Source organism: Leucoraja erinacea, chromosome 1 (genome assembly GCF_028641065.1).
Source record: "Leucoraja erinacea ecotype New England chromosome 1, Leri_hhj_1, whole genome shotgun sequence".
Classification (NCBI taxonomy): Eukaryota; Metazoa; Chordata; class Chondrichthyes; order Rajiformes; family Rajidae; genus Leucoraja; species Leucoraja erinaceus.
In genome coordinates, this window is record NC_073377.1 from 161539790 (window position 1) to 161560415 (window position 20626).

A 20626-nucleotide genomic window follows, 5' to 3' on the forward strand; every position below is an offset into this window, starting at 1 on the left:
CAGAAGACAACTTTATATTCCGCCTGGGCAGCTTGCATCCTGATGGCATGAATGTTGAATTCTCCCAATTTTGCTAGCCCTTGCTGTCTCCTCCCCTTCCTTAACCCTCGAGCTGTCTCCTCCCATCCCCCCGCCCTCGTGCTCCTCCTCCTCCCCTTTTTCCTTCCTTCTTCCCTCCCACCCCCCATCAGTCTGAAGAAGGGTTTCGGCCCGAAACGTCACCTATTTTCTTCGCTCTATAGATGCTGCTGCACCCGCTGGGTTTCTCCAGCAATTTTGTGTACCTGACAACTTTATAAAGGTGTGTACGCAAAAGACCTACCGTGTCAAATTTCAACACAGTTTTCATTCAAATGGAACCAAATTTCCATTTACTACATTAATACCTTCTGTGAAGCTTGCCATTTAAAGTCTGATCTGCTTTTGTTACCCAATCCTATCAAATATTTACTTTATGGTTAAAAGAAAATGTATCATGTTACCTGTTTACTTATCTGTTGTGTTGCTGCAAATAAGAATGCCATTCCGTTTCAGGGCATATGCCAATAAAACAATCTTGAATCTTGATTCAGACTCTTGAGTCTGAAGAACGGTCTCGACCCGAAACGTCACCTATTTCCTTCGCTCCATAGATGCTGCCTCACCCGCTGAGTTTCTCCAGCATTTTTGTCTATCTTTGATTTTCCAGCATCTACAGTTCCTTCTTAAACACTTGAATCTCAATTAATACTTTGGTCCTTATTTTTTACAAGACTGAGTGTTCCATCTTATAAACACAAGTGACCCAATTTAGAAACATTGACACCATCCTGGGTTATGGATAAGATCACCCACAGCCTCACTAAACATAATGTTAATTGCTATTACTAACACTTGTTATTTGCTTAGCTCCTCTTGTAAGTCTAACATTTTAAGGTTATATATGGAATAGTTAGTGTCTTGTTTGAGTTGCTTGTTGGCCTCCTTCAAAGTGCTCTTTGCTCCCTTTTATTTAAGGACAACTTGACTAAGTTGACAATGCATTTCGTTGTCTCTGTACTGTACACTGACAATGACAATTAAAATTGAATCTGAATCTGAAGTGCAGACCCGTTGGGGTCTGCTCCCTCAATGCAGTATTCCATCACTCACCCGTTCCCCCAACGCAATATTCGACCCATAGGCAACTGCGCAGGCGTGGCTCATTTCCCCTCATCCCCAGCACTCCCCCCCCCTCTTCATACTCCCTCTTCTTCCCCCTCTCCTCCTCACCTCCCCAATCCCTCGCCTCTCCCTCCTCCTTTCCCCTACCCTCAATCACTCCTTCCCTCCATAACTCATCTCCCCTCCCTACCCCCCCCCCTCTATCCCCCCTATCTCCCCCCCCCCCCACTATCCCTCTTGACCTGCCCCACTGCCCTCTATTCCCCACTCACTACCCCATCCTCTCCACCCCCCTCCTCACCTCCCCTGGATCTTTCCCCTCCCCCAATTCCTCCCTCTCATTTCCCCAACCTTCAGTCACTCCCTCCCTCCATAACTCCCTCCCTCCAGTCACTCCCTCCATACCCTCTCCTATCATTTATCCGCCACTCCTCACCTCCCCTATCTCCTCCCCCACACCCCCACTATCCCTCCTCTTCCTCTATTCCCCACTCTCCCTCCTCGCCTCCCCAGGCTCTCGAGGTTGCCGCTCCTCTCCCTTCTTGTGTGCCCCGGAGGAGCATCAGCCGTCAGGGCCAGGCTCGACACCCAGGCCTCGGGATCGTCGGCGCGGCCCCGGAGCACCAGCCGCGCAGGCAGAGACCGCGCCGACCTCCTGCCGCTGCTGACCGACTGACAGCGGACAAAGCCCGTCAGTGCAGCGATGGTGCAGGAAGGGGAGGTGACTGACAGCGGGTGTGGTCAATAGTGCAGGAAGGGCGTCGCAGGAGAGGAGACCAATCTGCACATGCGCAGTTTTAAAGATTTTTAAACCTTAATAACTTTTAAAATATACCATGGGGATAGATAGAGAGGGAGGGAGTAGAGAGGGAGGGCTGATAGAGAGGGAGGGTGGGTAGAGAGGCAGGGGGTAGACGACTTGTTCTATTTGATTGTGCACGCCAGGTTGATTGCGTTCGTGGACACACGTGAAGGTTGCAATCTCCCAACCCGTCCCATTGTGATGTCATATGTAAATGAGATCCATTGTGATTAGATGGATAGAAGATAGATCGATGTTATCAACCTTTGCAGAGAATGATATAATCTTGTCTGAGGTTTATAGATGTCTTTTGACATATTACATGAGGTTCCTTTTTGGTCACTCCTGCTACAACTGTATGTATTTTTTTTAGAGACACAGCATGGGAACGGGCCCTTCAGCCCCACAGAGTCCACACTGACCATCGATCACCCAATCATACTATTTCTATGTTTTCCCTGCTTTCAGATTCAGTCGCTACACATTAAGGGCAATTCTACAGTGGCCAGTTAACCTGCAAAACCTGCATGTCTTTGGGAGGTGAGAGGAAACTGGAGCACCTGGATGAAATCCACATGGTCACAGGGAGAACATGCAAACTCCACACACACAGCACCAAAGGTCAAGACCAAACCCAGAACCATTCACCTGCATGTGAATACCTAAGGTTGGCCTCACATTGAGATTAACGGACAGTTTATATTAATCGTCCCATGATTCCTCTCAGCTGCTTCATGAGAAGGCCTTTTTGTTTAGTCCAGATTTTGATCTGATACCTGTGCTGTCAGAGATCCAGCATTACTGAGACCATGTGAACCACATTCACACACTGCTGATCTGTTTCATGGTCCAAGCACACTGATGCAATTATAAAGAAGGCACATCAGCGCCTCTACTTCCTGAGAAGATTACGGAGAGTCTGTTTGTCAAGGAGGACTCTCTCTCTCTCTCTCTCTCTCGAGCATCTGCAGGTGCACAGTAGAGAGCATGCTGACTGGCTGCATCGTGGCCTGGTTCGGCAACTTGAACGTCCAGGAGCGGAAAAGAATGCAGAAAGATGTGACCACTGCCCAGTCCATCACCGGCTCTGACCTCCCCACCATCGAAGGGATCTATCGCAGTCGCTGCCTCAAAAAGGTTGCCAACATCATTAAAGACCCACACCATCCTGGTCACACACTCATCTCACCGTTGCCATCGGGAAGAAGGTACAGGAGCCTGAAATCTGTAACATCCAGGTTCAGGAACAGCTTCCCCACAGCCATTAGGCTATTAAATGTGACGTCAAAGAAGCTCTGAACAATAAGTCTATCATCCCCCCTCACCCCCACCCTACATCGGTCTGAAGAAGGGTTTCGGCCCGAAACGTTGCCTATTTCCTTCGCTCCATAGATGCTGCTGCACCCGTTGAGTTTCTCCAGCACTTTTGTCTACCTTTGCTTTTCCAGCATCTGCAGTTCCTTCTTAAACACAACAGTCATTATTATTGCACCATATCTGTTTATTTATTGTGTATCTATGGTCTATAGACACACTGAACTGTTATCTGCTGTTTTGTATTATGTTTACATACTCTGTTGTGCTGCAGCAAGTAAGAATTTCATTGTCCTATCTGGGACACATGACAATAAAACTCTCTTGACTTTACCATTGACTCTTGATTTGGACAGTTTGGCTCTGCAGAAACTTGACCCGACTCTGCAACTTGGTCATTTTGTTTACAAAGCAACTTGGCCATCTTCCCGTTCTGAGTCAAAATAACATCATTATGCAACTACGCACAAAACATGGCAGCATTCCACAGTGAACTCATTCTGGCTTCTACTTTTAACTGGAGAGTCTGGATAAACTTCACCCTTCTTACACGTAAACACATTAATATCCTCCCAAACATACCCAACTGACATCTCAGCTAATTTAAATACTCTCTATCAAGAATCCATTGGTGATTATGTGATTCTTGTGTTTGCTCTCTTATGCACAGTCGAACATAGCATCTGTGGAGAGAGAATGGTTTAGGTCGAAGATCTTCCATCAGAAGCGGCACTTTTTTAATACCTGGTTCCAGTGGGTAGTCAGGGCCCAGCTGGATCACCACTGTAAGATTTGCCATTTTTGCCACAATTCAATTTAATTTAACTGAAGGGACTTGTTTGTGGACTGCCACCAAGGACACAGCTACATAGCTTTATAGTTGACCCCTTTATAGTGGACTTTGGTGATAGCGGACGGAGTGTCCCCATAGTTATCAGACACCACTGTTTCTTTAAGAATACAGGCAGCTAGTTACTCTTTACGTGGTCATTGAAATTGGCAAGCAATTGCTTTGATTGCCATTTGTGCAATAAAACTCTATTAAACAATGTAACAAACAACATTTAGTATTTTTAGCTTGCAGTAACAAAATACATGTTTAGCTTTTAGGAATTACTTTGTATTTGAAAACATTTTCTTGCTTGGTGGTCGAAGCAAATTCCTTACTTAGTTACAGTGGACAATCAGCAATACCGGACGCCATCCACTCCCTTTGGGTCCATTATAATGAAGGTTATCTGTATATTACATATAAGCATTCAGTAAATTGAAACAATACTTGCCAAAAATGGTAGTCACCGCATCAGAGGTTGACCCTCTGTGACTGCAGAGCAGTCCCTTTTCTATTTGTGGAGTCCAAGAAAATTCAGTCCCTCTTGCTCATGGTCACTCATGCTTCCTGTCTTTGATACATGCTTTCTTTTTGATCTTAATGTGTAAGAAACATCTTCCTGAGTTAAATTACCCCTTGTCACTTCTCTTTGGGAGAAAATAGGGCCCCTTCAAGGATCAGTGGACATGTGTGTTTGGAGCTGTGGGATATGGGCAAGGTCCTCAATGAATATTTTTCTGATTTTACTGTGGGGAAATACATGAAGACGAGGGATCTTAGTAAAATAATGGTGCTGCCTTGGGGATAGTCTGCATTACAGCAAAGACAGGGTGAATGCACACAGATGTTTTTCTACCAGGGTAAGGAATTAAAGAACCAAAGGGCACGTTTAAAATGAGAGTGAAAAGATTTAATTGGGACCCAAAGGACAACCTTTTCATACAGAGAGTAGTGCATATATGGTACAAGCTATCGGAGGAGGTTGTTGAGGTAGGTACAGTAACAACATGTACATGGATATGGCTCAAACATGGGCATTGGGTTTAGGATATATGGGCATCTTGGTCAGCAAGGATGATTTGGGCTGAAGGGCCTGTTTATGTGCTGTACAACTCGATGGCTTTATTCAATCCAATTTCTATCTCTGGGCTGCTGAGTTATTGTACTCTGTTTCCTTACATCCCGGACGCTGAGACCAATGTGTCTCTCATTCCTATGCTTTAACCTTGCAAATATTTCTTCTTTATCTTCTGCTGTCGCTCAATTAAAATTCTACCACAAATCTATCTTGTTTAACAAGCATTCCTCATTTCCACATTCCTGGCTGTGGAGATTAATGATACCTTATGAAAACTATCCTCAGTAACACATTCATTGCAGACACGATGATATTTTACCCTGGTTGTCTGTTGCTTGATAAGTAATGTTCCAGCTCTTCTTGTGCCTAACCTTCTGACCCTTGCAGTCGGCAAGCCTCGAACATGTTCTAACTCAGCACATTCCTTGCAGTTTAGCACAGTTTTTGACATAATTGACTATGGTCTTCACTGAAAAACATTTACTGCAATTCGTTTAACAGTGTTTGGGTGGCCCGGTGGCACAGCGGTAGAGTTGCTGCCTTACAGCGCAAGGTCTGATCCTGACCTCGGGTGCTATCTGTACGGTGTTGAGTTTAGTTTATTGTCACGTGTCCTGAGGTACAGTGAAAGGCCTCTGTTGCGTGTTTGTACGTTCTCCCTGTGATCTCGTGGGTTTTCTCCGGGTGCTCCGGTTTCCTCCCACATCCCAAAGACGTGCAGGTTTGTAGATTAATTGGCTTCTATACATTGTCCCTAGTATGTGGGATAGACCTAATGTGAAGGGGTGTTTGCTGGTTGGTGCAGACTTGGTCGGCTGAAGGGCCCGTTTTCACACTGTATCGATGATAATAATAATTAGCAAATGGATAAATCCCGAAACATTTCTACCTAATTTGAGGAAGGACATCCTTGTGATTGAGGCAGTGCAGCGTAGGTTCACAAGATTGATCCCTGGGATGGCGGGACTGTCATATGAGGTAAGATTGAAAAGACTAGGCTTGTATTCACTGGAGTTTAGAAGGATGAGGGGGGAATCTTACAGAGACATATAAAATTATAAAAGGACTGGAGAAGCTAGATGCAGGAAAAATGTTCCCAATGTTGGGCGAGTCCAGAACCAGGGGTCACAGTCTTAGAATAAAGGGGAGGTCATTTAAGACCGAGGTGAGAAAAAAACATTTTCACCCAGAGAGTTGTGAATTTATGGAATTCCCTGACACAGAGGGCAGTGGAGGCCAATTCACTGGATGGATTTAAGAGAGAGTTAGATAGAGCTCTAGGGGCTAGTGGAGTCAAGGGATATGGGGAGAAGGCAGGCACGGGTTATTGACAGGGGATGATCAGCCATGATCACAATGAATGGCCTCCTGCACCTATTTTCTATGTAATCTTCCACATTTAAAATATTTCACTTTGTTTAAGCTGACTTTTACATATCTATGGAAGAATGTCCCTGCAATAGAGTTTGGGCAATTTTGAGTCCTGGGGGTGATGTTTTCTCATGAGGAGAAATTAAGCAGACTGAGCAAATGGTCTCTAGATTTTATTGAACCGTGCAACTAGTTTACAAGATGAAGCAGACTAGGATGCTGCTTCTCTGTAGGGATGTTTAGAACTTAAGCTTAGTCTGAAAATAAGGAGTCAACCACCAAGGACTGAAATGAGAAGGAATTACTTGACCCAAAGTACAATGAATCTTCACCCATCTCAGTGAGAGGGATGTGGATGCTGCCATCTTGTGTATTTGAGACAGAGAAGGAGTGCAGCTTGTATTGAAAAAAAATAGTGCAGGAGAGTGAGATTGAGGTAAAACATAGAAACATAGAAATTAGGTGCAGGAGTAGGCCATTCAGCCCTTCAAACCTGCACCGCCATTCAATATGATCATGGCTGATCATCCAACTCAGTATCCCGTACCTGCCTTCTCTCCATACCCTCTGATCCCCTTAGCCACAAGGGCCACATCTAACTCCCTCTTAAATATAGCCAATGAACTGGCCTCGACTACCCTCTGTGGCAGAGAGTTCCAGAGATTCACCACTCTCTGTGTGAAAAACGTTCTTCTCATCTCGGTTTTAAAGGATTTCCCCCTTATCCTTAAGCTGTGACCCCTTGTCCTGGACTTCCCCAACATCGGGAGCAATCTTCCTGCATCTAGCCTGTCCAACCCCTTAAGAATTTTGTAAATGTCTATAAGATCCCTCTCAATCTCCTAAATTCTAGAGAGTATAAACCAAGTCTATCCAGTCTTTCTTCATAAGACAGTCCTGACATCCCAGGAATCAGTCTGGTTAACCTTCTCTGCACTCCCTCTATGGCAATAATGTCCTTCCTCAGATTTGGAGACCAAAACTGTACGCAATACTCCAGGTGTGGTCTCACCAAGACCCTGTACAACTGCAGTAGAACCTCCCTGCTCCTATACTCAAATCCTTTTGCTATGAAAGCTAACATACCATTCGCTTTCTTCACTGCCTGCTGCACCTGCATGCCTACTTTTAATGACTGGTGTACCATGACACCCAGGTCTCGCTGCATCTCCCCTTTTCCTAGTCGGCCACCATTTAGATAATAGTCTGCTTTCCTGTTTTTGCCACCAAAATGGATAACCTCACATTTATTTGCCATAATTTTATGGAATGCTTCCTCTTCTGACTTACTTGTGGCTTACGACTATAAAAGCAAAGGAACAGGAGCAGGAGGAGCACAAAGCCCAAAGAGGCAGCAAATGTTGGAATCTAGTACAATAAACAGAGTGCGGGATGAACTCAGTGAGTTAGCAAACTTCTTCAGCTATTCTTCATATGTCTACCCCTTCTCTCAAGAGTCAAATGCAGGAACCTATCTAACCTGCCTCCTGTGCAAATATTTTCCACAAATGATTAGTGAAACAATATACAGTAGTCTTGATGTGACCTCAACAGCATCCTATAAATATATAACTAGTTCTGCATAGACATTGGGGACCGAAGTGCCAGTTCTATGTTCTAAACTTCCCTGTTTTAAAATTCCACACCTACTGTAAAGTCCAACATTATATTAATCTTCCTAATTATTCACCGGCGAGGTTATTGTATTTCATGTATCAGGAAACCCCCCCCCCCCAATTCCTTTGTACCTCATCATTGTGTGGTTTCATTCTGTTTCAACAATGATTTATATTTTAATTTATCTTTCCGACGTGGACAAGCTGACATGAAATGAAAATTGGAGCGGAGTTTGGTTTACACATTGGCTACAACGCATGAATTTTTACTTCACTGGTAAACAATAAAGTTCATGTTTGTCAATGTTGTTTTTAACATTGCACAATTCCTTGTTTTCAATCCAAAAACTTGGCTTCAAACATCACAGTCGAACAGTGCGGAGGGAGAGAGTTTGCTGCAGAACAGCTGTGCGACAATTAAAAAAGAACCATAAAACTACAGCAAAATGAAGGTCAAAGTTTCTGTTATTGCTCTGGCTTTCTTTGTACTGTACGTGTCATCGACAGAAGGTAAGCAACGACTCAGTAACTTTAGCTATCAGTTTAAATTCCTGTCTGGTCAGATAGTAATGGGCTCAGAGTCCATACCAGAATCCTTTTTTATTTTTCAGCATGGTGATCGAACCTTTAATTAACACATAGAACTATGATCTTGTTGCCATAGTCTTATGCTACAGAGAGGTATCAATGTGTTGTTGATATGGCCAATGTATGACCGATGGGTTTTCTCCGAGATCTTCGGTTTCCTCCCATACTACAAAGATGTACAGGTTTACAGGCTAATTGGCTTGGTACAAGAAATGCAAGAATTGTCCCTAGTGTGTGCAGGGTAATGTTAATGTGCGGGGATCGCTGGTCAGTGCGGACTCAGTGGGCCGAAGGGCCTGTTCAGAGCTGCCAAGTAGTACGGACTTTCCGAATTATGTTCAGAAATGCGATTAGAATACTGATGTACAATTTTGTGTTGTTAAATACGGAGTTCAGTTCAGTCTGAAGAAGGGTCTCGACCAGAAACGTCACCCATTCCTTCTCTCCAGAGTCGCCGCCTGTCCCGCTCCAGGTTTAAACAGAGCGTTGTCAGTTTAACGTGTGTGAATTTAAATGAAGCGATGTGGGTTCTAAATATAGCGTTACTGGCTGCAGCGCTATGGGTTCTAAATATAGCGTTACTGGCTGCAGCGCTATGGGTTCTAAATATAGCGTTACTGGCTGCAGCGCTATGGGCTTTAAACATAGTGCTATGGCCACAGCGCTATGGGTCACAGACTGTTCGGGAAAATTCTCATATAACAATGAGTCTTTAGAATTCTCTTTCTCAGTGGAAGTTGAACCTGATTATTTTTCAGGCAGTGGTAGAATTCCGGCTAAGCCTAGTGGTGAAAGGTTACCTGTGGGATTGCAGTTCCATTGGGACTGGCCTTGATTTTACAGAACGGTGGGTGGGCTCAAGGGGTAGAGAGGGAGGGGTGGGAAGGAGGGAGAGGATGGAGAGGGAGAAAGAGGGAGGGAGAAAGAGGGAGGGAGAAGGGGAGAGGGAGAGGGAGGGAGGAATAAGAGAGGGAGGGAGACATAAAGGAGGGTGGGAGGGAAAGGGAGAGGCAGGGAGGGCGAGTGGGTTGGAGAGAGGGATGAAGGGAGGGAGGGAGGGAGGGGGAGAGAGAGAGGGAGCAAGGGGGGGGAAGAGGGAGGCTTCCAAAATGGCTTCGACATCATCTGGTGCTAAAAGCAGGAAGCAGCCGTTCAAACAGCAGCATACAAAGAGATGGCAATGAATGCACTGTCAAGTAAGGTGCGTAGAAGACGTCAATTGATTGATAGCAAAGTTATGCATTCTTGTACTGTTACATGAGTATGACTGCACATAAAAAAAACATTTTCTTCAGCAAAATGGCACTGTGTAAAAGTACTGATTTCCTCAGCAAAATATTGATTTTCAGGTACTAGAATACTGAAATGCTCTGACAAAACTTGGCAGCTCTGCCTGTTCCCATGTTACACCTCGAAACTAAACTAAACTAAATATACAAAGTACGTAAAGTGTCACCATGTAACTGACGCCCACAAAGTACTTATAGAGGCCCGATGGTCTTGTTGTTCTCGGCGGCCCCCACTCCCGCCGGGTCCCTACTTGTGCTCAGTGTTCTGGTGCCCAGGTACCTCCTTGTTAGAAACATAGAAACATAGAACATAGAAATTAGGTGCAGGAGTAGGCCATTCGGCCCTTCGAGCCTGCACCGCCATTCAATATGATCATGGCTGATCATCCAACTCAGTATCCCGTACCTGCCTTCTCTCCATACCCCCTAATCCCCTTAGCCACAAGGGCCACATGTAACTCCCTCTTAAATATAGCCAATGAACTGGCCTCAACTACCCTCTGTGGCAGAGAGTTCCAGAGATTCACCACTGTGTGAAAAAAGTTCTTCTCATCTCGGTTTTAAAGGATTTCCCCCTTATCCTTAAGCTGTGACCCCTTGTCCTGGACTTCCCTAACATCGGGAACAATCTTCCTGCATCTAGCCTGTCCAACCCCTTAAAAATTTTGTAAGTTTTTATAAGATCCCCTCTCAATCTCCTAAATTCTAGAGAGTATAAACCAAGTCTATCCAGTCTTGCTTCATAAGACAGTCCTGACATCCCAGGAATCAGTCTGGTGAACCGTCTCTGCACTCCCTCTATGGCAATAATGTCCTTCCTCAGATTTGGAGACCAAAACTGTACGCAATACTCCAGGTGTGGTCTCACCAAGACCCTGTACAACTGCAGTAGAACCTCCCTGCTCCTATACTCAAATCCTTTTGAAGTTGTTCTTGCTGACTGCCTGGGTCCCTCTCCGTGGCTTCTCGCCAGCGAGCCTCCCCTCTCCTCTCCGCTCCTTCGCCCTTTGAAATGCCCCAGGGGCCACCTTCCAGAGCCGGCCTTGAAGGTTAGACACGCTGGTCCTTCTCCTTCTGGAACTTTGTCCAGCATCTGCCGGCCCCCAACTCCTGGTCTTTGGGGTGAGCAGGAGATGAGCATCAGACCCACTCCAGGCGATGGCTGACCTAACATAAAATGCTGCACATCTTTGACTGCTGAATCACGAGTGTGGTTTCAACTTAATGTCAAAACACAATGAACAATTGTGAAAACTGGCGGTGAGGATTTAGGAGCAAATACTTAACCAAGTTAAAGGTTAAAATCCCAGCATTCGTTAAAAGGTCCTTTCCCTGTGTTGAGTAGGGTTGGAAAGTCCAGGATTAAAAATATAAAATAATTCCTTGCAGATTATCCTGATAGTGTCCTCCTGCAATGAAATTGCTGTGGGTTTACAGGGTACCCCTGAATACCATGAACCCTGTGTGTTAATGCCATGCATTACCGGCCTGTTCCTCTCCTGGACTTCAAGTAAATTTATCCCATTCACCTAAATAGCTATAACAGCGTTCCATGGGTGAATATCATTTAAAAATCTCAGATTCAGATTCATTTATTGTCATGTGCATCAGGATGTAATGAAACACCTTGTTTGCTTGTAGGTCATCGAGAAATCATAATACATATAGTAATAATAAATATAATGATGAGTGCAAAAAAACAGGATGCTGCACAGATTTCAATCTGAAGTCGTGCAAAAATAAATACTAAAGTGCAATAACAGAATTATTGAATGAGGCGGAACTAAAGTAAGAATTCAGCACCTCTGGGATGGGAGTATGAAAGAGATGAGATGAAAGAGAGGGAGTGCAGAGAAGGTTCACCAGACTGATTCCTGGGATGTCAGGACTTTCACATGAAGAAAGACTGGATAGACTCAGCTTGTACTCGCTAGAATTTAGAAGATTGAGGGGGGATCTTTTAGAAACGTACAAAATTCTTAAGGGGTTGGACAGGCTAGATGCAGGAAGATTGTTCCCGATGTTGGGGAAGTCCAGGACAAGGGGTCACAGTTTAAGGATAAAGGGGAAATCCTTTAGGACCGAGATGAGAAAAACATTTTTCACACATGTGAATCTCTGGAACTCTCTGCCACAGAAGGTAGTTGAGGCCAGTTCATTGGCTATATTTAAGAGGGAGTTAGATGTGGTCCTTGTGGTTTAAAGGTATGGAGAGAAGGCAGGTACGGGATACTGAGTTGGATGATCAGCGATGATCATATTGAATGGCGGTGCAGGCTCGAAGGGCCGAATGGCCTACTCCTGCATCTATTTTCTATGCTTCTATGTTTCTATGATTGGTTCAGTAGTCTGATAATCGCTCATCTCTAGATATCTGCACTTTCAGCTCCTTAACTTCTACCAGAAGGTAGAAGAGACAAAGGGGAATGGCCAGGGTTAAAGGCATCCTGAACATTGTCAAAGGCATCCTTGACATTTAAGGCATACTTTCAACCTTTCCGATGCAGCAGGCAGTGAAGATAGACTGGATGGAGGGAAGTGACGAGCCTGTGATGCACTGCGACATGTTCACCACTCTCTGCGGGTCCAGTCAGTCAAGGCCAGAGCAGTTTCCATTCCAGGCTGAGATGCTGCCTGTCTGAATCCTCGTGCAAATGCCAAATCTTCTCTGACTCCTGAGAAAGTCAACATGTGGATGTACTTACACAAAAGTGCTGGAGAAACACAGCGGGTGCAGCAGCATCTATGGAGTGAAGGAAATAGGCGACGTTTCGGGCCAAAACCCTTCTTCAGACTGAATGTACTTTTCTGATCACCATATCAGTGTGAAGGACCAGATTAGGATGCTGGTGATATGGATCCCTAGGAACTTGAAGCTGTTGGCCATCTTTACAGCAACTCTGGTGATGAGGATAAGATGGTGTTCACCATATCCCCCTCTCCACCTCTGCTTCCTACAGTCAACAAACAACTCTTCCATCTTGCTGACATTAAGGTGTAGATTGTTGTTATGCCATGGCACAAGGTTTCTGATATCTTTCCTGTACTCTGTCTCATGATTGCTGTTGATCTGACTGGCAACCGTAGCTTTATCAGCAAACTTAAAGATAGCATTGGCATTGTACACAGCCACACAATCATGGGATACAGGGAGTACTGGGGTTAGGTTAGGGAAGGGGGAGGTGCAGCGAGACCTGGGCGTCCTTGTACACCGGTCACTGAAAGGTGGCTTACAGGTACAGCAGGCAGTGAAGAAAGCTAATGGAATGTTAGCCTTCATAACAAGAGGATTTCAGTATAGGAGTAAAGAGGTTCTTACGCAGTTGTATAGGGCTCTGGTGAGACCACATCTGGAGTATTGTGTACAGTTTTGGTCTCCTAATTTGAGGAAGGACATCCTTGTGATTGAGGCAGTGCAGCGTAGGTTCACGAGATTGATCCCTGGGATGGCGGGACTGTCATATGAGGAAAGGTTGAAAAGACTAGGCTTGTATTCACTGGAGTTTAGAAGGATGAGGGGGTAATCTTATAGAAACACATAAAATTATAAAAGGACTGGACAAGCTAGATGCAGGAAAAATGTTCCCAATGTTGGGCGAGTCCAGAACCAGGGGCCACAGTCTTAGAATAAAGGGGAGGTCATTTAAGACTGAGGTGAGAAAAAGTTTTCACCCAGAGAGTTGTGAATTTATGGAATTCCCTGCCACAGAGGGCAGTGGAGGCCAAGTCACTGGATGGATTTAAGAGAGAGTTAGATAGAGGTTTAGGGGGCTAGTGGAGTCAAGGGATATGGGGAGGCAGGCACGGGTTATTGATAGGGGATGATCAGCCATGATCACAATGAATGGCGCACCTATTTTCTGTTTGCTGGCTGACTTTTACATATCGAAGTGTCCCCGAATGTCCTCCTCCTGCACTGAGCTCTCTTTTTATTGTTTCTATGGGGAGAAGGCAGGCACGGGTTATTGCAGGGGACGATCAGCCATGCACAATGAATGGCGGTGCTGGCTCGAAGTGCCGAATGTCCTCCTCCTGCACCTATTTTCTATGTTTCTATGAGTACAGCAGGCAAATGAGCACACAGATGGAGGAATTGTTATGAAGCTCACTCCAATAGAGGTGGTGTTGCAAAAAGCAACATGTTTAATGCAGTATGGTTCAGATGCGATGACTATATTAACTGAACCTGACATATGTCAATCAAGCAGCACCAAATGAACAAGCATTTTTCACTCTGAAGAATGAATCTAGCCAAAATAAACTGGAAGTTTCACAATCTTAGGATGGACCAACCCACTGAACACTCTGCCTTGACCTGACTGCTTTTTTAAAATACTTTTCACAATCAAATTTCATATTTTGTCGTAAATGTCAGTTTTTTGATATTTAAGGTTTGACGGAATCTACCTGTGAATTGGTTGCGGTGAAACTAGGTCATGTGCTCTCTAACTATTCGAAAATGCTAATGATTGGAAATCTGACACATCAGGAGATGCTCCTTAAACTCCCTTCCACTGACCATGTCCCCCGTTGCCATGTAGAGACCCATAATTGCAAGGGTTCACTGTATTTTCTTTGTACAGATGGAAATCTCATAGAGATAGTGGATCCTCGCTGCCGTTGCGTCAATCATACCTCGCAATTCATCCATCCAAAGCGAATGAGCGACCTTGAACTTATACCAAGTGGCCCTAATTGCTCACACGTGGAAATAATGTAAGTCTCAACGATTGGATTTAGAAATTCTTGGTTTGACCATCTTCTGTGGGTACTCCATTGAATAATTCATGGGAGAGGAATGGGGAATGATTCAGGACAAGGTTAACAGTCATGAGAATACAAGGAAGTAGGGGGTAGGAATCTTAATCATTTGAAGCTGTGCTTGAAGCCTTTTAATGTCTGTGAGGTTACTGAATTCGCAAGTGTGAAATGAGCAACAATCCAGTGAGTTGAGGCCAGGAACATAAGTATTTACAGGACTGAACTGAGACAGGAACTATCTGGGCAGAGGAAATATCTGGTACTGACATGGTGGCCTCCTGCGCTGCTACCTTTGTTGTACAATGTGAAGAACAAACAACTCCCCTTCTCCACCACAGAACCAGCAAAGTACCGCGGCCTCTGAAATGAAAACAGAAAATGCTGCAAATACCTAAAAAGGAAACAAAGTTTAGCTCAGCTTTCGCTTGATGTAAAATATGTATTTCTCTCAATCGGAAATGTGCCTGATCTGAAACATGTGTTTCTCTCCACTAATGCAGCCAATATGCTGAATGTTTCCAGCATTTCTTGTTTTTACTTTCTTCTCCACCTGCTCATTCCATGGCTGAAATCAAAAGTAAATTGTTTTGTGGCAGCATATAAAATGTGATGCTTAATTAGTTCATAGTTGCAAAGAGAAGCTAAATAAAAATTGAATCTAATTGAATTGAATCAATTTTATTAGCCATGTATGTATACTGTACATACAAGGAATTTGTCTTGGTGCTTTGTTCGCAAGTAACAACACGATATACAGTGGACAATTAAAAATGAATGAATGAATAAGTTTATTGGCCAAGAATGTTCACATACACTTTTTTTTTTGTAGTTCTAGTGAGTCCTGTGTTTTGTTTGTGGGAGAAATTAACTATTTAATGTGGGGGGAAGGGGGTAACTATATTTCTAGGTCCCTCCCTGGTCGGTGAGGCGGCTTTTTCTCCGGGCTGCCCCGGCGGCCCGTCCTCGTGGCCTACCAGCGGGCGTGGAGTGCCGTTTCCTGGCGGGGACCTCCCAGCACCTCGGCTTCGGTGGCGGCACAGCGCTGGAGCGCTATCGCGGAGCGGAGCGGGCGATGCCTTGCCTGGGTCGCCGCGCTGGATCGACGCGCTGGAGCTCCGGTGAGCTGTGACCGCCGTGTTCAACACCTCCGGGCTGCGAGTCTGCGGAGCGGAGCGGGCGGCGCCGACTTCAACATCGGGAGCCTGGGAGCTCCAAACCGGCGCGGCCTTGTCGGCTTCGGAAGCCGTGGTCTCCGGTAAGGAAGCGGCCGTTCCAGGTGGCCCATCCGCTGAGAGGACTCTCCCGACGCCGGGGCAACAGCACCCGGCTAGAACGGCCAGGAACATCGGGCCTCCATAGAGGCAATAGCGGTGGCCTCAATAAGCCTGACCTTTGGTGAACTAGGGATGGGGACTGGACATTGTGCCTTCCCCCACAGTGGTAACCATTGTGGGGGGATTATTTTTGTGTGGAAGTGATTATTTTAGTTTGTGTCCAAGATGGCTGTCGGAAGGGAGAGTGGACGCTGGCGCGGTTTAGCTGCCGCTGCTCTCTCTTCACATTGTGTTTTTGATTTTTTTGTCTTTGGATCGAATTCTGTCTTTAATTTGTGTATTGGTGATGTCCTTACTATTTATTTTACTCCGATTATATGTTTTTTACTCTTGTTAAATTCCTGTAAGGTGTCCTTGAGACTTTTGAAAGGCGCCCACAAATAAAATTTATTATTATTATTATTATTATACAAGGAATTTGCCTTGGTGCTCCACTCGCAAGTGACAACATGACATACATTAAGAATGACACATAAAACATTAAACATCAATAATAAAACATTATCAATGTGAATTAAATACGCGAAAGGAGGCTACAGATTTTTGGTTATTGAGTCGAGCTACTACTCGTGGGGAAAAAAAGCTGTTTTTATGTGTGGCTGTGGCAGCTTTGTGTCATCTTCCAGAGGGAAGTGATTCAAAGAGTTTGTGGCCAGGGGTCATTAAAACGTTATAACATGTTATAATAAAACGTTATAATTTGAACATGTGAAGAATGAAATAAAATACCAAAGCAAAAGGAAGCTACAGATTTTTGGCTGTTGAATAGAGCTGAGTCTGTTACATTGGGCAAGTAGATAGCTGAGAGATTGAATTAATTTTATCATTCTTTTTCAGAGCCACACTCAAGATTGGTAGGAAGGTTTGTCTAAACCCTGAAGCCCCGTGGGTCATGCTAATGATTCAGAAGATTTTAGAAAAGAAATAGCTGGGTAAGTTTCCATTCCTGTATTTGTTTAAGAGAGGAGGGAGTGGGATAGCAGATTGCCACAGTGGTAGAACTGCAGCCTCACAGCGCCAGAGACCTGGGTTCGATCCTGACTACGGGTGCTGTCTCCGCAGAGTTTCTACGTTTTCACTGTGACCGTGTGGGTTTCATCTGGGTGCTCTGGTTTCCTCCCACATTCTAAGGACATGCAAATTTGTATGTAAATTTGCATCTGTAAATTGCCCCTAGTGTGTAAAATGTGAAAGTGGGATAACATGGGACTAGTGTAGGGTGACCAGTGGTTGTCATGGACTCGGTGGGCTGTTTCCACGCTGCATATGTAAACTAAAGAGTCTAAACTAAGATAGTTCCTCTGGGTATATAGAACAACATAAAGTGACATTGTACAGAAATGCACAATGCACAAACATACATGCAATTGTGGCTAGAAAAATGGAGTGAGATTACTCTCTGCACAGAACGTCACCCCACAGTTTCCTCACACTCTGTACTTTGTGGAGACCCACACCATCCTGGCCACACACTCGTCTCCCCGCTACCTTCAGGTAGAAGGTACATGAGCTTGAAGACTGCAACAACCAGGTTCAGGAATAGCTACTTCCCCACAGCCACCAGCTTCTTCCCCACAGCCACTCGGCTCGGATAAAACTCTGAACTTTAACAGCCCATTATCTGCTATTTGCACTTTATCAGTTTATTTATTCATGTGTGTATATATTTATATGATGGTATATGGACACACTGATCTGTTCTTTAGTCAATGCCTACTCTGTTCTGTTGTGCTGAAGCAAAGCAAGAATTTCATTGTCCTGTCAGGGACGCATGACATTAAACTCTCTTGAGATCGACACTATCTTGCAGTCCTTTGCAGAAAAGCAGCACAGTGGTGCAGCTGGCAGAGTGGTGCAGCACAGTGGTGCAGCTGGCAGAGCTGCTGTCTCACTGAACTAGATATCCGGGTTTGATCCTGACCTTGGGTGTTGTCTGGGTGGAGTTCGCACATTCTCCCTGTGACCGTGTAGGTTTCCTTCAGGTGATGTGGTTTCCTCCACGTCCCACTTGTACGTTGATTGTAATTTGCCCCGAATGCATAGAGAGTGGATGAGAAACTGGGATAATATAGAACTAGTGTGAGCAGGTGGCATAGATTTAGACAATAGACAATAGACAATAGGTGCAGGAGTAGGCCATTCGGCCCTTCAAGCCAGCACCGCCATTCAATGTGACCATGGCTGACCATCCCCAATCAGTAGCCCCGTTCCTGCCTGTCTCTCGACACCCATATAGCCCCTGATTTTATGCCGCTATGTCTTAAGAGCCCTATCTAGCTCTCTCTTTTGAAAGCATTTCCAAGAAGAGAACCGATGCCTCTGAGTTAGTCCACCGCCACCCTCTGAGGCAGAGTTATGTTAGGATTCCACAGACATTTGATGATTTGGCACAGTGGGCCATTTTGGTTTCCACGGTTGAGTCCTTTCCATTTTGATAATGCAAGGGCCCTGGGCACCTAAACTATAACATTAACTCACAATATGAAACTTTTTTGTCTTCAAGAAGGAACTGCAAATGCTGGAAAAGGGTTTGAGGAAGAAGGGTTTCGGCCCGAAACGTTGCCTATTTCCTTCGCTCCATAGATGCTGCTGCACCCGTTGAGTTTCTCCAGCATTTTTGTGTACCTTCACAATATATTTGCCTGCTTGCAAGAAACAGTGAAATTCACTACTCCTTGCCTGCCTTCAGAGTTTTGAATTATCAGTCAGTCTAGCTCCTGAAGGCAAGAGGTGGTCGAACCTACAGCTGATGCACATCTGCTCACTGCTACCAAAGCCTCTGTTAATACACCCTGCACAGTTTACCATGTTTATTTTGAACAGGTTTCCCCGTTGCTGCGGTGGGGCGGCGCATCTTCCCACGGCTCCGCCCTGGGCCCCGCTCTAAAAAAGAGCTCTGGGGGTAACTCACAGGCCACCAGCTCGGTACCTGCATCTCACGTGCTGCTCTCCTGGCCCTCAGCTGTCATCTGCGCAAACTCCCTCGTGCATTCCTGGTTCATTTTCCATCGGGGGAGGTGGCCGTGGACACAAAGTGTAAACTGTAACAATTGATATTGTGCTGAGGGCTGTTTTCTTTCCTGCTGCTTGTCATCTACAGGATTATGGAAGTCTCTTACGCAAAGTCAAAATAAATGGCGTGATAAACTAGGATTGTATTTTTCTGGAATGCCGAAGGTTAAGGGGGAACGTTATAGAAGTAGATAAAATTATGAGAGGCATAGGTGGCATGAACAGGGTCAGAACCTATCTAATAACAGAGAGCGCAGCTTTAAGGAGAAAGGGACAATGTTTAAAGGAGATGAGCGGGGCACTTTTTTTTACACAGTGGGTATTTGGAATGTGCTGCCATTGATGGTGGTGGAGGTAAATACTAAAGTGGTATTTAAGAGGCTTTGAGATAGGCACATATATATACAGGGAATGAGGAGATATGCAGGCAGAGGGGATTGCTTTATCTTGGCATCATGTTCAGCACAAACATTGTCAACCTGTTCCTGTACTGTATTGTTCTACGCTCTATGATATTTAATATATAATATTAAAAGAGGTCATTTGACCCTGAAACTATGCTGGCTCTCAGAGCAATCTTATCATCCCATTTCTCCTGCTAGCTCATGCTCTCTCACTTGTCCATAAACCATTCACCTGGTTCTGTTGCCATCCACTTACACTACGGGCAATTCACAACCTACCAGCTCATCTTGGGTATGTGGGTAGAACCCACACTGTTTCAGGGAGTACGTGCAAACTCCACACAGACAGCACCAGGAGGGAGGGTCAAGGCCAAGCTGCTGAAGCTGTGAAGCAACACTACTTTTTGCTGCGCCTTTTGGAAACGAGGCCATCAAATCTGCCACACTCTACAATTTAGCTCCAAGGATAAATTAAGATAAAATGAAACAACCTTCCTCGATGTTTTAGTTTCTTACAGATCTTTAAGGACTTGGCTTCTTGCGATTATGTGCTGATTATGTACTGTATGGAATTCTGTGTATGCTATTAGGGCAATTATTAATCTAAAACGTAAAGTGGAAGGTATTCTAACCATTATCTACTGGAAGATAGGAAACATTGCTGCTTCTTTGCTCTTTGTTCTGAAATACTTCTGTTTGATGAATTAATGTAAAAATGATCATTTGTTTAAACATTCATTTGTTTCCTGAACATGGAGGTGACTCTGGATACGTACGACATCAGAGACGTGCACAATTTGGAAAATCCTTGCCTGCGCCAACCTCCAACCCCAGCATGCGTACTGAAAGTACCCAGCCTCTACCTGTAGCACGTCCTTGCTTCAATCCTCATCAGCCAATTGATTTATTTTCAGTTGAAGTATACTAAACAATATAATCACATGTGTATCTGAGTAGTGTCTTCATTTATGTCTCTTTAAAATATACCCAGCATTGTGTAAATTTGATTATGTACAAGCATTTCGGAACAATTATGTTATTCTTAAATCAGTTAACTGAAATCAACGATTCTTAGCGATCTA

The 20626-nt window shown here is 44.7% G+C and overlaps 1 protein-coding gene across 1 annotated transcript; it reads left to right on the forward strand.

The window, feature by feature from the left end:
• The first annotated feature begins 8500 nt into the window (after nucleotides 1–8500).
• LOC129704131 (alveolar macrophage chemotactic factor-like) lies at nucleotides 8501–20490 on the forward strand. Its single transcript, XM_055647038.1, has 4 exons — nucleotides 8501–8666; nucleotides 14617–14749; nucleotides 16966–17060; nucleotides 20303–20490. Exons 1-3 carry the CDS (start codon nucleotides 8603–8605, stop codon nucleotides 17054–17056), a joined length of 288 nt encoding a protein of 95 aa, XP_055503013.1. The 5' UTR covers nucleotides 8501–8602; the 3' UTR covers nucleotides 17057–17060; nucleotides 20303–20490.
• The last annotated feature ends 136 nt before the right edge of the window (nucleotides 20491–20626 follow it).